Source organism: Cheilinus undulatus, linkage group 23 (genome assembly GCF_018320785.1).
Source record: "Cheilinus undulatus linkage group 23, ASM1832078v1, whole genome shotgun sequence".
NCBI classification, from domain to species: Eukaryota; Metazoa; Chordata; class Actinopteri; order Labriformes; family Labridae; genus Cheilinus; species Cheilinus undulatus.
The window spans coordinates 12,631,183-12,648,328 of record NC_054887.1 but is presented as its reverse complement, the minus strand read 5'-3'; the positions used below and the strand labels follow the sequence as shown (position 1 = coordinate 12,648,328).

General features: G+C 40.3%; 1 protein-coding gene across 1 annotated transcript in view; it reads right to left on the bottom strand.

Moving 5' to 3' along the window:
- Positions 1 to 17,146, bottom strand: part of large1 (LARGE xylosyl- and glucuronyltransferase 1) — a 117,357-nt gene that overhangs the window by 84,440 nt on the left and 15,771 nt on the right. Inside the window, exon 2 of the mRNA XM_041780816.1 lies at positions 2,154 to 2,341. Coding sequence (XP_041636750.1) covers positions 2,154 to 2,259 — 106 coding nt within the window. The 5' untranslated portion in view covers positions 2,260 to 2,341. The remainder of the gene's footprint in view (positions 1 to 2,153; positions 2,342 to 17,146) is intronic.

The following is a 17,146-nucleotide window of genomic DNA, read 5'->3' as shown; positions in this document are numbered from 1 at the left end:
CCTGTAAGTTGAATAAATGTGCAAATGCCTTTCTTTCATGCCTTGCATGTGAACAAAATTTGACAAGAGACCCTCTTCGGTGCCATCTAGGTGGACAAATAAGACAAAGGGGTATGTTTGTTTCTCTCTAGGTCAAAATTGGGCAGAGTGTCCCTTTTGAGGACCTCTAAGTGGAAAAAAATGGACAGAGGCTGTGTGGTGTCCTCAAGGTGTATGGAATCAATGAAGGGCACCAAACAGTGCTTTTTAAGTGGATTTTTTTCTTGAAAAATGCCCTCTGCTGTTTCCTCTGAGTGGTCACTTTTGACAAGGAGGTCTCTATGATGCCCTCTAGGTGGACAACATTGGACCAAATGTCACTTTTGGTGTCCTCTAAGTGGACACAATTTAACAAAGGCCCTTGGACCAATAACTTTCTGTCATGCCTTTGGTGCCCTGTAAGTGAGCAAAATTTGACAGATTACCCTCTCAGTGGATAGAATCTGACAGAATGCCCCTCAGAGGGCACATGTCCAAAGTGGCGGAAATGCATAAAGTACCATGAACTTAGTCTTCACTGGCACCCTCACTTGTATATCCTTGTAAAACTATTAGTTAGATAGTTCATAACTCCTCATCTGTTACATTACAAATGTGAAGTAGGTATAATCCTACTAAAATAAATACATATATTTATTATATCATTTTTTATTGAACTTTTTAAAAAACATTAAATATTAACCAAGATGTCAAACTATTTCACTATAAATAAAACTTTTCATGCACTACTGCCCCGCTACATATACCTGGTGCCCTCTTTATTGGTTTCGACCATGTCCGTCAAACATCCTGAGTCCACCACTGCTCAGGAAAATAGCTTAATAGGCGTTGATTGTCAGTCAGATTTATGCTTGATAAATAACTGTGACAACTGTGAAATTAGATTATTTCTGTGACTAATCATCCCATAAAAAGTTAGAACTATAAAACTTTTCACCACACATAAATAATCAGAATCAAAACCAAACAAAGCACAGAGCACTGAAACAACTGAGGTGAGGGTTTTCACATTCTCTCCATTCTCTCTGCTGGTTTACTCGTCCCCACGGAGCAGCAGAGACCACAGAGACTAAACACATCCCAGTCTGTCACAGACAAAGAGACAAACAGCAGCCATGCAGAGAGAAGAGGTCAGACATACATGGACAAAGAGGATGGGGCTGTGAAGTCTGAGCCAGAGCAGCACATTGTCGGTGTCGGACATGTTCAGCCTGACGCTCCCTGAAGCCAGCTCCTTTCACAACTTATCACACATCCAGGAAATAGTCCGCACCACCACCAACACACTGCCAAATCTAATAACGACTCTGCAGACCTGGCTGACTCGGCTATTAAAGGAGCGTATTCACATACATACAGTCTCCAGTCACCGTGACCCCCGCAGTCAAAATTGTCAATTTAATCATAATTAATAACGGCGCTAACGCAGCCTTTCAATCCGGAGAGTGGGAGTCATTAAAACGGCTCGAAGAGCTCCTGGACTAAACTGTCTGCTGGAAGTAATCAACTTTGGACAGGCCTCAGTGATTCTCTAATACTCCACCTCCAGACGAGAGAAAAGAGCCAACCCAAAGGTGACTTTGTCTAAAGGAAATTTGTTTCATCACACTTTATGGGACAATCCTCAAAGTTTGACTTCCAGGCTTAATAGGAGCTCTGAAAAACTTCTTATTCGGCTGTTTTTATTGTTTCCCTTCCTCTAAATTGATTTATTAAAGCCTGAGAGCACAAAAAATGAGAAGGAACTTATTATAATGCAAGGAGTTATTCCTCCAAATAAATCACACTTTTTAGGTGGCAAAAAGTGCTCCAGAAAACTTAGAAAACTTTGCAAAGAGGCACATAAGAGGTGAAAAGTTTAGTATTTTATGAGTCTGTTCATTACCGGGTAAAAATAGCTCAAGACATGATTCAACACCCAAAATCTGCTTTACCTACTCAAACGTAACTGAATCACACTGTGGTTTCAAGGTGAGATTTTTACAACCATGTGATGTTTCACTGTCAATATAAATGTCCAAAAGGATTAATAGGAAGAAGGAATGATCCACCTTCTCTGCTAAATGTGGAGCTAGTGACAAAGGCTTCACAAAGAGAGACCTGTCTTTGCTCACCTTGAAAGCTCCCGACCGACAGGTAAAGCCAGGTGAGCGCCGGGATGAAGAGCAGGGCAAGGGAGGCCGCCAGGAACTTCCTGCGCCCGCGACACATTCCCAGCATCCTCTGGACCGAAGAGATGGGGAAAGAGAGGCGAAGAGACCTCTAGGTGGGCAGCAGCTGGGGCCCAGGCTGATTCATGGCACTGAGGAGAGAAAGAGAGGAGAAAAACAAGTTAGGAAAGAAGCCGACATTTCACATCCTGACACAACAGCTGAGCACAAAGATACTGATGCAGCTGAGGGAAATAAAAAAACAGTCAATCCTCCAGAGACAAAAGAAACATCTTCAATTATTTACCAGAGACTCTGAACAACTTTTAATCATGAATCATTCTTTATTCAGACGACAGTAAAACCATTAAAATGTAGCTATGACAGCAGGGAACCTGAGGCCAAAGCACCTACAGAACAAATGATGCACTGATGAAGAATAAAGAGGCCAATAAAAGATTTTTACTCTCCTCTCAAAGAGGCACACGACAAGCAAAGCTTGACTTCTCACAATTAATGAATCTGTATCATGATGCTATTTCAGCAAACCTCAAGCACTCCATTTCTCCATTTAAGAGAAAAATCACATTGAAATTAGTTCATATCCCTAATGAGCATGAGCAGGTGTGGTTTACAAGTTTTTCTAGATTTATAAATAAAATAAGCCCTTGTTGTTCTTTCTAAAAAATTTAAGTACAACTTCATCAACATTTAACTGCTGTACAGCACAGTCCAGGGTCTTTTCTTTAGTTTGGTCAAGGTTATCAGAGATGGAGCATCTAACTATGGCAACTCACATGAATCTGCCTTCCTGGATGAGAAAGAGAGAATGAGAGTCTCCCTCTAAGTCATGTACCATACCCTCATTATATTAGTACAGGCAGATATGAAAATGTCTGGATAGTGAAAACCAGCTGTAAATATCTGCCTATTTCAGCTGTAATTATCGGCCTATATCATCAGTAAATATCAGTCTATTTCAGCTGTAAATATTGGCCTATATCAGCTGTAAATATCGGCCTATATCATCTGTAAATATCGGCCTATATCAGCTGTAAATATCAGCCTACTTCAGCTGTAAATATCGGCCTATATCATCTGTAAATATCGGCCTATTTCAGCTGTAAATATCGGCAAATATCATCTGTAAATATTGGCCTACATCAGCTATCAGCAAAATCCCAATCTTGTAGGCCCTATTTTGAAAGTTACCATTTTGACCCTGGAATTAAGGCCTTTTTTGACATCAGAGTTGGTCACTGCCTTCATTATGAAGACACATGGAAAGAAAATGGAAATCAAAACATTTTAATAAGCATTTTGTTTGCAGTGCTGCTACCTGATGGCTAAGGGCATTTCAGACTTTAAAGCACATCAGCAGCCTGCACAGAAACACAAAGGTCTAACATGGCTCACTGCTTCTCCTGTTGAAAGGTTTAGCTCAACAAGACAGCACAATTATTATGAAAAAAAAGACATCACCACACATTTAGGTGTCCTGAAACTCCTTAAAACATTGCAGTCTTAAGAAATCTAATTTTACAGAATATCCACTTTCATGAGACTGGCATCTTCACACAAAAAAAGATTAGAGTCATAAATAAGAGGGTTAACAAGAGGGGCATGGCCCAACCAAAGTGTAAGGTTTTCAGCTATCTATTATTGGTAGACATAGGCTCAGTCATGGTAAATCTTGGAGAATAGTGGAGGTTTTGGGAACGGAATATGGTTTAATTTGTGCCAGTGTCTTACTGGAAAGAGTTGCATGCATTAAAAAGGTTAAAATAAAACCGAAACATGAGCAGTACCAAAGAGTTTAACCACATATGACTGAACAGGAACACTCGAGGTTATCGACCTGGCAGAGCCCGTTTGGAGAAATCTTCATTTAGAAATTAAACAAGCTCGTCATACAGTGACACCATGTTGAACCTGTAGACCAAGCTGAAAGAGCTTCTTGTTAATAAATGTTGCATAAATCAGTGCCGGCGCTCTAATCAGACTTTGATGACCCAAACTCATTCGTCAGTTTGCAGAGTAGAGAGTCCGGAGGTCTCATTATATGATATCAGCAGAAATCCTCTTTCAGTTACACACACTTTTGTCCAATTAGCTGTTTGACCCAAGTCGATTTCTAATCTGCACCACAGACTGCCCCGGGATGAAACACAATACCTCCGGCTGGCACAAACACAAACCAGGACGCCAATTATCACTGTGTCACCGAGGAAACCACAGGCGAACTGAGGGGACGGAGTGGGTTTTAAAAAACAAAAGTATCTCCAGCTCTCTGCTCTCTCTGGATCTCCGGGGTCTCATGGCCAGGCCGAGTGAAGAGCGAGCCGGGGTTAAACGAGGCTGAAGGAGATTAAAGTCTCAAGTAGGACAAGCGCCGCTTTGATAGGAGGACTATGAATCATTTGAGCGGCTCCTTAGCTTCTGACCCTTCTGTGATATTAGCTCTCCACTGGATACTGAGATTTACAATGCAAATGCTACTCGTTGGAGATTTATTAGCATATTCCAGTGAGGTGTCAGAGCTCTGAGTAAGCACATTCAGAGGAGCACGGACGTGTGAAGACGGATAATATCATCAAAAAACAACAACAACAACAACAAAAAAAAAAAACAGGGTCAGGGACATTTTTGGACTTTGTTATCAGACATTTGTCTCACTGATTAGATTTTACAGACAAACAGGCTATCTCAGCTTTACATCTGAGGCTGGCAGCAACAAAAGAAACACAAAAAGAGACCTAAAACACTTCTTTAATACAAGCCAATGATGATATGTCCGTTTTTGGAATTAAATACAAAACAAAGACCACTTGATCAAAGTGTCAGCATTGTAAAAATGCATCTTTAGACAAAGACTCAAAAGTTAAACCTGGATGTGACTCCTCATGGTGAAAGTACACAACACTCACAATCAATATAATCAATTTTGGTAATTTTTTAAGGGCTAAAAGCTGATTGCATTCCCACATTTTACATGCAGATATGACCGATAAAAATTCAGGAGAACTGGTGTTATTTTCATCCCTAATCTTCGGTTTGCATGAACAAGGTCCATACTGTTTGCATAAATTGCATGTCTGTCAAACTATTGGTGGTGAGTAGGAATGACTGGGTCTTTTAGGGATTCTAAAAGCTTAAAACGTGGAAACTCGACAGTTTAACATTTATTAGAAGCCAAATCCAATGACCTGTCAGCTGTAAATATTGGCCTAGAAGCCAAATCCAATGACGTGTCACGAGTGTTTATTTTGACTGAAATAAATGAGTTTCAAACAGCAAAGAACTCCCCTTGGGGGACAAGTAGTGATTTCTGCATTGAAAAAACTATTAAAAATGCCCTGTTTTGATTTGTTCACAACTATGCCAAGCATTCAAAGTGCAAAATTAAAAAAAATCTTTATTCTTATGCAACTTTCGTGTCCAGAAAGTAGTGAAATATTCAGGCAACTAGACTAGGTTAAGACCTAGTATAAGCCAGACCACAACTATCTGGGATACCTGTTGAAAGCTGCAAATCCCTGGATGTGTGTATTCAAGTCTACGCTGCAAACACAGGTTAGGACCATAGACTGGAGAAATAATTTGACAAACCCTGTGTGACGTCAGCCGTCTGCTTACAATAGGCGGACTCAAAGTGCTTTTGAGGCCAATGTGGCGGCTTCCATATTGAAATCGCTGTCTCAACCAAACTTTGGATCAACCTAACAGCCCGTCTATTAAGCTCGACTTTCTGGTTGACAGAAACGTAGGTTCTGCCTGTCAAGCTATCCGTCAATCAAATGAGACACGCCAATCACTCCACAGTGAGGTTTTTCCTAAAAATAATCGAAACCATTGTGGTACAAAAAAATTCAGCCCCCCGTACAGAGAGAGCACATGAAGACATCAGCTGACTAGACATGTTTGGTTTTTTAAACCAGGCTGTAAACCAGTTTATTTCTAGTGTAAAAACGGCTTTTTAACAGGTGTTCAGGCGGGACTTCCGTTGTTCCTGGAGCCAGCCTCAAGTGGACACTCACTGTATTGCAATTTTTTGCACTTCCGCATTGGCTTCATTTTTCAGGACCGGAGAGTTGCCGCTTAGTTAGGACAGGGGAGAGGGGTAGCCCCACTTACTCCCCCGAACAAGGTATCCACAGCGCTATAGACATCACATGTTGTCAGCCGGTGTCCACTATGCTCCATGAACCGCCGGTAGATGCCACTACTCCTCCGCTGACCCAACTCTGTACGGCTCCGAATGTATGGTCAGTCACTCAAATCAAAACCTCAGTCTAAAGCCTGGATGAGCAGTTTTGCACGTTGCCGGCCTAACTGTGACATTAAGCAAACAATCTGATGTAGCCATGCTACATAAAAATATAAACAGGAAACCTAATATACCAGGAATATTGTACATTTTGGCTAACTTATTGCACACCTCTAAAGAACTCCAACACTGTGCAAAACAGGATCTTACATTTCATGACATGCCACTATTGGCTTACACATGTATAGGATTGAAGTATTGCTAATCCAATGTGCATGAAGTTTTATATTTTTCTATTTCTCAAGCACACTTGTTCATGTATCCAAATCTTTCATTTTATAATTTCTATCATGGTAGTACATTTGTAGTCCCTCTACTTCCCAGAATATGTGGACTGATGTTTTCCTTTGGAGATGACCTCCATATATGGGGTTAGATGTTTCTTTGGTGGCAAAATAAGCTAAACCTCACATGTTTATACCATTTATGACCTGTGGTTTTAGTTTTTAACTATCAAATCTTTTACACCTGCAAGGTGTGACGCTGATGAACTGCGTCACCAAAAGAACAGACTTTTGGAATTTATTAAATTAGATCTCCCTCACTTCTATGTGGCCGCAGATTGATTTATAGTTTCTCATAATGTGGGAGAAAAGCTGTTAAAAGTTTGCTTGAGTGCAGTACAGAGCACTCACACTCGTCAAACTAATCAAAGTGGACTTTGGGGTTCAAGCGTGCTTGGGAGCAGTAGAGTAATGGTACACCCTAGGTCCGCTGTTTGGCTGTTAACTTCAAACACAAAACGTCTTCAGCCTGGTTTATTCTTCTCTGTTGAATCCCAGCTGTGGTTAACAATACTATCAAGAGCATTACATCTTCTATGACAGTTGCTGGTATTGCTGCCACATTTTTGCTTGTTTGCGTAAAGGAAACCATAGGCATGTTGGAGCTGATAAATATTGATTAGCAGTCGATCATAGTTGATTATGTAGTTCCAAACAAGAAAAGAGAGGTGACATTGGAGGAGTCTGCCTACAAAGAACTCATCTAGTTCATTTAAAGATTCTGTTAATAGACATTTATAGTGAATTGAGAGTCTGACCATGTGTTCAGTCCCTGTGTTGCATACTTTAGAAGAAGCCCGTGGCTGTCGAAGTAAAAGCCCAGAGAAAGAAAAGGTGTGGATGCCCTAAAGGCGAGCAGAAAGGCTTTCTCTGATGTGGAGAAGCAGCGGCAGGTGATCGAAAGCTAAAAGGCCGAGAAACAACCTGAAGAGTCCAACATGGCCTCGATCTGTCTGACCTACAAAGGGCTGGAGATGACAGGAGGATGGAGAAAAAGAAGCTGCAAAGCCTGAAGGGAATGTGGATGATAATATTTCTCATGTTTCAGGGGTTTAAAGGATCTTTAAGACAGCTTTCTGAGTCTGTGCATCTGCTCCGAGTCGTGTTCTTGGAGGAAAACATGGTCGTCAACAATTAAAGGAGGAAACAACATAAGGCCGGTATAACTCCTTTAATTTACTTCTTAGAAAAGCTGAAGTTGCACCATAAAATCCCCAATCCTCCCTAAAACTCACAAACATTTACAACAGAGAGGAGGAGGAGGCGGAGGGCTAAGAATCACATCCAGTCGTCTCTAATCTGGGCTGTAAGGAAAGTTATGTGATATCCGTTTCCTTCCTTCAAATTTACAACCACAGCTCGAGATGTCGATGGGGAGACCTCCCCTCACAGCTCCACGGTAAGTTAATAGAAAATAGAATTTGATATCCACAGCTCAATAGTAAATAGCTGAGTGTTGACACTAAAAGTGATGAGCGATGATTATGGGAGCAGAGCTTTATTGGTAGAAAACGGCGATGGGGGAACATGCTGGGAGAGGCTGATTGAATTGTTGGTTGTGAAGGACAGCGCTGCGGTGGAGCTGGAAGTATTTAAAGATGCTGCATGGTGTGTTAGAGATGTAAATGGAGCCGACAGATTTGTTTTACGAGTCTGCAGGTGGAATGGGAGCGACTCAAAGTGAAACAGGGAATGGCCAAAGGTACCCAGAAACTTGATGATGGTTACTGCATTTGAATAAACCAAAGACTCTTTTTATTCCATACTTGTGGGAACAGACCAAGGCCAAATGGATTCAATGGACCATTAAAAAAAATAACAGGACATCATGTTTTCTTTTATTGCTCTACTCATGTAATTTAACTCTAAAATACCCCCATCAATGATTTTTACCTTGATCCAAGAACACTGAAGACAAACAGAATATCATTCAAAGGTCAACAATACTTGCTGTGCTGTAAAGCTTTTACTTTGTCAACTTTCTTCCTAAGAAACCGTTCCTAAGACATCCATCCGGATCTTTTTAGCCTAATATATTTACTATTGATGTGTACCTAAAACTGCCCCACTGTAAAAACACTAAACTATCCTTTAATTATGTTTATTTCATCCTAAACTTCTGAACAAAAAGCAAAGGCAAACGCAGACATTTTTATAACTGAACATTTTGATCAATACCAACTCAAACCACGCTAAAATCAATGTTAAATAAGTATAAAATCAATAGAAAAGTTGTATTACTTTCACCAGATTCAAGCTTGTGTTCTGAACTCTTCTTTTCTTCCCAATCGAGGGTTGTGCCAGCGGCCTCAGCAGGGAGTCCAACACTGTTTCAGTGGATGCTCTGCCAGGGTTTGTCTGGGTAATTAATCAAGGTCTGTCACAACAACGCCATGCCATGTACCCTCACGCTTTTTTTTTGATATTTTACAAAAGCCTCAAAAGCTTCAGTGCTTTTATCAACATCTAATCCGACTAATTGGTGTGGGATTTTCTTCCCAAGGTCCTGAAATGCTGTCGTATTGCTATGGTTCCTTTTTGCCAATATTATCATTCAAGGTAATGTTTTCCTGCCTTACCAGGGTTGTCTATGTGTTTAATCCTTTGAATGTTTGTGATACTGTGTGTTTAAATGATCCAGACTCTGTTATTTCAATGATGGACTAAGCTTTAAAAAGTACATTGACTTCATTAGACATGTGTATACCAGGATAATGAATCCATCAAAAATCACAAGCAAACTCCTTTGTTTCTAAATAATATAAATGAGTTGGCAATCTTTCTTTAAAGAAAGTTGGCAATGTCGATAATGCTTTGAGGATCTTTGCGGTATCACTTTTATTTTAGTGGACCTTAATAACCTTGTAATTTTGTAGTTCTAATTTTTTAAGGATAAGGGGTATTAAGTTGAATTTTACCAAATCATAACTTGTACTGTACGTTAGTACTTGTAGAGTAGTAACATTTTAATTAACAAGTAAATATGTGTAATACTGTGGCAATTCCCTGGTATTAAGGTGATATTTTACCCGTACCCAAATTTAACCTTAACCCTTACCCTCGTAATATTGTAGCAGTTCTCTAGTAATTCGGTAGTATTTTACCCTAACCCTAGCCTCCGTAATACATGGCACTTCTCTGGTAATTAGGTGGTATTTTACCAAGTAATTTCTTAGAAATAAGATGATATTTTTACCTCCGCCAAGGAGGTTATGTGATCAGCAGGGTTTGTTAGTTTGTTTGTTTGTTTGTGAGCAACATAACTCAAAAAGTTATGGACAGATTTTGATGATTTTTTCAGGAAATGTCACAAATGGCATAAGGAAGAACTGATTAGATTTCGGGAATGATCCAAATCACCGTCTGAGATCCAGGAATTTTTTAAAGGATTCTTTACTATTGGGAGATAGGGCTAATGTTAGAGGTCTTTGCTCTCCGAGTGCTTTTCTAATTTTAGATAAGTTGCTTTGTAATTCCTTAGTAATTTCTATTTTGGCCCACAAAAATTAAATTGACTCCTTCCTGAATAATTTTCAATTATATATTAGGGTTAGGGCTAGGGGTTAAGGATAGGGTAGGGTTAAGGGTAGGGTAAAACACCACCTAATTAGCAGAGAACTGCTACAGTATTACAAGGGTTAGGGTAAGGTAAGAGAGAGGTGAGGGTAAAATACCACCTTATTACCACTTATTTAAGGGGGGTTAGGCTAAGTGGGTAAGGGCTCAGGGTAAAATACCACCAAATTACCAGAGAACTGCCAGAATACTACAAAGGCTAGGGTTTGGGTATAATATAACCTAATTACCAGAGAATTGCCACAGTATTACAAGGGTTAAGGTTTGGGGTTAGGGAAAAATACCATCTGATTACCAGAGAACTGACACAATATCACAAGGACCAGGGTTAGGGTAAAATATCACTTAACTACCAGAGAACTGCAACAATATCATGAAGAATTAGTTGACCATTAAGTAGGTAAATACCCTACAAATACTCGCTCCACAAACACTTGGTGAATTTAGGAAACATCACGATGAAGGTTCAGTTCAAACTCAGTCACTAAGTTTTTATACCTGCAGTCCTAATGACAAACCTTTCACATTGATAACCTATTAATTAGGTTAGAGGTGTATTATTTCTCCATCGTTGATACAGCGTTAGTCACATGACTACATGCATTTCACGCTGCCACTTTTTTGGTGCTTGATGACGAGATTGCCAGCTAGTTTTGGGACTTATCTTCATGTTCAGACTGCAGGAGGTGCTACTGCTGTCACAGATATGCCAGCATGACACTTGAAGCAGACACTACATTCCCAAGGAGAATCAGTGTATTCCCACTATCAGTGGCACCTCATCCCAGCGTGTGTTAATGCTGTGGCCACCTTAAACAGCTGCTGATGTTTTTTTTACAGATGGAGGTGTAGCAGACTGCTAGGATGTGTGATGAAAGTAGGAGGGAGTTTATATTTGAAATGCAAAAATGTTTTAGAGACTCAAATTAAAAAAATATCTCATTTTAGACCCCAAACCTATGTCCGACCCAGACTCTAGGTAGTGATGACACTGATAGTACCTACCCTACCACATGGCGCCTAACCATGTAGGCTGATGGCCAGCAGAGCTAGGACCTGACCAGATTTCTTACATTTTCTGCAAAGAGGTCTCAAGTGGGTCACAGTAAAGTGGGTTACAAACAGTTAAAGTGTGCTACTCTTCAAAGGGTTTGGCTTTTTTTGCAGATGATGTGATTCTGTTGACTTGAAGAGACCATGACCTTCAGCATGAACCGGGGCAACGTGCAATCAAATGTGGAGCGTTTGGGATGAAAGTCAGCACCTTTGAGTCCGGGGCCACGGCTCTCTGCTTGAATTTAGAGCTCCTCTTTGAAGTGTTGACCCCGGAGGCAGAGCCGACTCCATCTACACATCTGAACGGCTGAGGAGCGGAGACACTACCAACCTTTCCATCGGCTCTGAACAAAACACAGAGTGATAAAACCACTGCAAGCGTGACCGAGCGTGTGTTCAGTATTACAGTCATGCAGTCGGGCTGAAGTAGGAAGATGAAGAGCGGCCCTGTGTTCGGCGAAGGCCAGCATAGAGGAGAGACTCTCTCTCAACGTGATAATTAAGAGTGGCCGCAGGTCAAAACAATCCCCATCATCCTGACAGGAGTGCACAACGTACTCGGCACTAAATGCTGCTGTCTTATCTCCACAGAGGACAAACATACATCGATTGTGCAAGGCGGAGTTACCTTCACTTCTACCATGTTACCTTGGCTGTGCTCTCATCTGTATTCTGTAAGAGCGGCGAGGGATGCGAGCAGTGAGGAGGCTCTACAGTATGTCTGTCATTGGTGCTTTAGAAGCAGATAAAGACATTTAGAGGTGAATATCCTCGGCAGTAAGGTGGAGAACGCTACAGGCAGCAGCAGCTTCTCATTTAAATCAGCTTACCGTGCTGAGGAGGGCTACCTCAGAGCTGTATTAAGGCTTCACATTACCTAAAACCCAATACAAAGACACCCTAAGTCATGATGATTACTGCTTTTATTTCACACCAAGCCAAATTTGGGATTAGTGCTCCACCCACCAGGGTTTACCCAGGAATTATGGGGTAATTTAGGATTGCTGGAAAGCAGGTCTCAATTTTAAATGTTGGACATCCTTCCTGTGAGTATTTTTAAGATTGTCAGTAGCAGGTGTACTGCAGGGATCAGTGACAAAAGGCACAAATACTTCACATAGTGCTGATCTATTATGGCTAAAAATATAATTAAGATAAAGTCAATTGATACTGAGATTAATGAACATGATTACTAATGACTAACGATGAATAAAAAAGAAGATTTTGAACAAGAAGAAGAACCCCAAAGACAATTTTGGTGATGAGGACATTAAAGAATCAGACAGTAAAAGAAGATTCAATGGAAATAGAAGAATGCTGGATAAGAAAACAAAAGAACAAGAGGAAGATGACATGGAAGCTCAAGTAGAAACACCATTCCCACTGTGAAGCACGGTGGTGGCAGCAACATGCTGTGGGAATGCTTTTTGGCAGCAGACCCTGGAAGGTTTGTGAAGTAAGAGGGTAAAACGAATGAGGAAGAACATAGGAAAATCCTGGAGAACAATCTTATTCAGCCTGCAAGAGAACTATGGCTTTGGAGAAGGCTTATTTTCCAGCAAGACACAGAAATGGTTTAAAGACAACAAGGTAAATGTCTGGAGTGGCCAAGTCAAAGCCCAGACCTCGGACCAACAGGACATATATGACTGGGCTTGAAAAGGTCTGTTCACACCCAATCCCCGTGCAATCTGACAGAAGTTGAACAGTTTTTCAAAGAACAATGGAGTGAAATTGCAGTGTAATAAGATAGAAGAGTTGAAGAAGAAAAAACAATCAGTTAAAAGACGATGATTAAAGAGAAGAAAGAAGGAGAAGAAGTAGAAAGGTTAATATATAACACTCCAGTACAGGATGTAGTACATGGCGGTGTACTTTCAAGGTTATCAGAACATTCGCGATACAGACCTGGGATAAATCACAGTTATCTCTCAACTTCAAGGTTTATCTTCAGATATCAAGTCACCATGGAGTCTCTTCTGACCGAGATCTCTTAAAGAGTAATTGGGACTCCAGGTATCGTCTCTGTCCACCCTAAATCAGAGGAAACGGTTCCCTTTAACCGTCCTCGCAACTGCGACGTGCATCTTAGGGGTCTGGTTATCGCTCAGTGGCAGAAATCTCCCAGCACCACTTGGCATTTTGGCCTTTTTATATACAGCAGCACTATACATTTATAGAGCAGCACAGAGATAAACTGCTGTTTAGTTTGGAGGGACTCAGATGAAGCAATTAATCATGGCCGACTGTGAGCTAGAGGCTAAAACAGAAAAAAAAGGAAAGCCTGGTATAGTGAAACAGTCATTTTCATGCTGATTTATTTCCCTCCTTGTTTCTCTCTGGTTCAAAGTTTTCTGTTGTCAAAAGTCGAGCAGAATGATTAGAGGAGGGAAAGTTGGAACTGCAGCTCTGAGATTGTTGGTTTGTTTGTGGATGCAAAGTTTTACAGGAACTTTTACTTTTGGTCTGAATAATGGAAAGTTTTGGAGAGGATTAATCCGATCAAAGAGGATGGCTGAAGCTTCATCTATAGGAAGAAATGCATCCAATTAAAGTTAACAGCTGATAAAAGTTGTTGGTTTTGTGCCTGCCAGGCTCTGATTGTAATTCTGAGTATTTCAGAAAAAATACCTGCAGAGATAGAGCTTTTTTCAGTTTTTCGGTTAAATGCCTGAAATAAGGTCTGTGGTGAACACAAGCTTAAGTTTAATGTTTTATCCTACAACATAAAACACATCTGAAACATGCCCCACCCTTAAATTTTGTATCTTTTCACATCTTAATAAAGGCAGTTGCTAAAAGACAGCTGACAATTATGTTCTAACAGCTGATAACTTGAAAAATATTCTGTCATTTGCATTAATATTTAGGAAAATAAGAGAAAAATGTCATTTGCATTATGTGCATGTTTTGTGCAAATTGTCAGATAAAAATGTGACAACATAGTCACATTTAGATAGTACTTGTTGTCAAAGTATGCAAAATAAAGCATTCTTTGCATGCTCTGTGCTAGTGTTACACTTTAAATTGGAAAATCCTCTAGAATGTCAACAAGTATCGGCCCTGGCCTCGGCTCCAACACCTTCTCCCCCAACCACGTCTCAGAAAACTTGCACTTGTCTCTGTCCTCCTCTGTGTCGGTTTCTCTTGTACCTTGTGTCAGCATTCAAGCTTTTCTCCAAGCCTCCAGCCTCTTGTGGTTTGGAAACCTCTGCTTTTGTTTTCCTCGACTCCGCTGTACCCAACTTGTTCTTTGGATTCATGAACTCTCAGGTGGTTCAAGTGGTACTTTTAGGTTTTTTACTTGTTGTTTTACTGTGACAAAGACTAACAATGAGAGCCTGTCACAGATAAAAACAAGTATTATGCTGCAGACGTCACAGCCCGTTTACCTGCGGCAGGATGAGGAAATCTAAATGATTTTTAATTTTCTGCTTCATCAGTCAACGGGAACTCGGAGGTATAAACGGGGTCAAGGTTTAAAAACAGCAGAATAACCCTTTAGGTAACTCTTCATTGATGTGAGCCTGAATGTGATGCTGACCTGCAGCCAATGAAAACACTCTTTGAACTCGTCTGGTTCCTCTGCTCGGTAAAAATACGATTAAACTCTTCCCTGAGTCATGTTCAGTATGTGGCTGCGTCCTTGTGCTGCTCCTCAAACCTCCTCCGAACACTTGCAGCACGGAGACGAAAGTAGGGCAGGGACTAAAAACAGAAATGGTGTCATCAGTGCATTCCCTGTGGAAGCTGAGGCCTGTCAGAGCGCACAGTGACACGCGAACACGATGAAGCCGCTAATTAGAAACCAAATAAAGTCTACGAGCGATCCTGATCTGTCTGCAGCGTCTGGATTTTAATCTGCAAACCAGATTAAACACTGCCCGTGTGTTGTCAGACAGTCTCATTCCTAAATTATACGACTCTCTGCAGCAACAGATCGGGCACATTTAGTTATAGTCTTCCTCCAGCGTTTGTTTTGACCTGATGTTCATGTCACGTTAGCTTCAGGGTGGAGGAGGGCGAACTGTGTCGTCTTTTAAGGAGACACATGGAGCAGCTGGTAAATTTCAAACCTTTAACGAAGCTTCAACGCAACATATGAAACACAGACATGTTTGTGCAACTGATGCTACATGACATAGATTTCAACCAAAATAATAACCTTTGGTATATTTTGGTTGTTTGTTTCCGCAATAATGACATTTTGGATGCCTGAAAGCACGACGTTTTGAAAGTGGGTTCCACTGTTAAAGTGTTTTTTGTGGGCCTGTACGAATGGCGATTCTCCTAACAGCATGTGAGCATCAGATATGGTGATGCATCGTGCAGCCTTGCAAGCTTGCTGTCCACACCGTATCCAATAAATATGTAATGCTCTGTCTGTGAATTTCATGTCATTCCCACTGATAAAAAATAAGACATCTAGCACTTTCATTTTGAAATCAGACAAACAGAAGTGTAGTGCTCTGTGTTGATGAACTTTTGATGGGCTGACTAGTAAGCATGCACAATACTGAATTTTAGCCAATATCATACAATATTAATACCAGCATAAATACTGATGTATAAAAGAAGTTCAGACCTAAGACTCAGTTTCTTCGAACACACTTCAAAGCTTACAGAAGGACAAAGAAAAAGACTTCAGCTGGTGTAGATCTGTTTGCCCTGCCTAAATTTTCAGTTGGATAAGACTAACATAAAAAACTGTAGATTGATATTAACAACTCATAATAAAAGCCCAGATAGTCTGAAATTTCAGATGATATTGGCCAGTATTTACAACTATGATAGACCGATATGTACAGCAATACTTACCTATATTTACAACTAATATTAACAGCCCAAATTAGCAGGCATTTACAACGAATATTGGCCAATATTTACAGCCATTGCGTGACCATTTTTTTATAGCTGATATAGGCGCATATTTACAGCTAATGCAAGCCAACATTTACAGCTGATTACAGGTCAAAATTTATAGCCTACAGAGGCCAATATTTACAGCTGATATAGGTCAATACTTACAGCCACATAGGCCAATGTTTACAGTTGAGAAAAGACAATATTTAGGGCTGATATAGGGCAATATGTACAGCTTATTTTAGGCCAATATTTACAGCTAAAATAGTTACAATTTTGCAAATATTGGCCAGTATTTAAGGTTTATATTAGTTGATATTTAAAGCCGTTATACACCCATTTTTTTAAGCTGTTAGGAGACCAATATGTACAGCCGACGTAGGCCAATATTTATAACCAATATGGGCCAAATTTGAAGCTGTCATAAGGGGAAAATTGTAGCCTATATAGGCTAATATTGGAGCTGATACAGGCTGATATTTAAAGTCTACACAGGCCATTATTTACAGCTAACAAAGGCCAATTTTTACTGTCAATATAGGTCAATAGTTACAGCCAATACAGGACAGTATTTATAGCTGATAAAGGCCAATATTTATCGTCAATACAGGCCAATATTTACAGCCAGTATATATAGTGTTTTGTCATTTGAGATAACAAAACATGTCTTAAGTTGTGGCTTTTTAATTGTTTATGGCACAAACACCACAAATGGCTTTTAATCTCATTGTTACCAATGTCTTCTAACCTCCAACTACTGAATCTGAGGGCTTGTTTCACCCAAATGGGAGATGGTCACATTGGAAAGCAGCAACTGACGTTACACTGTGCTAACCATGGCCGATATTAAA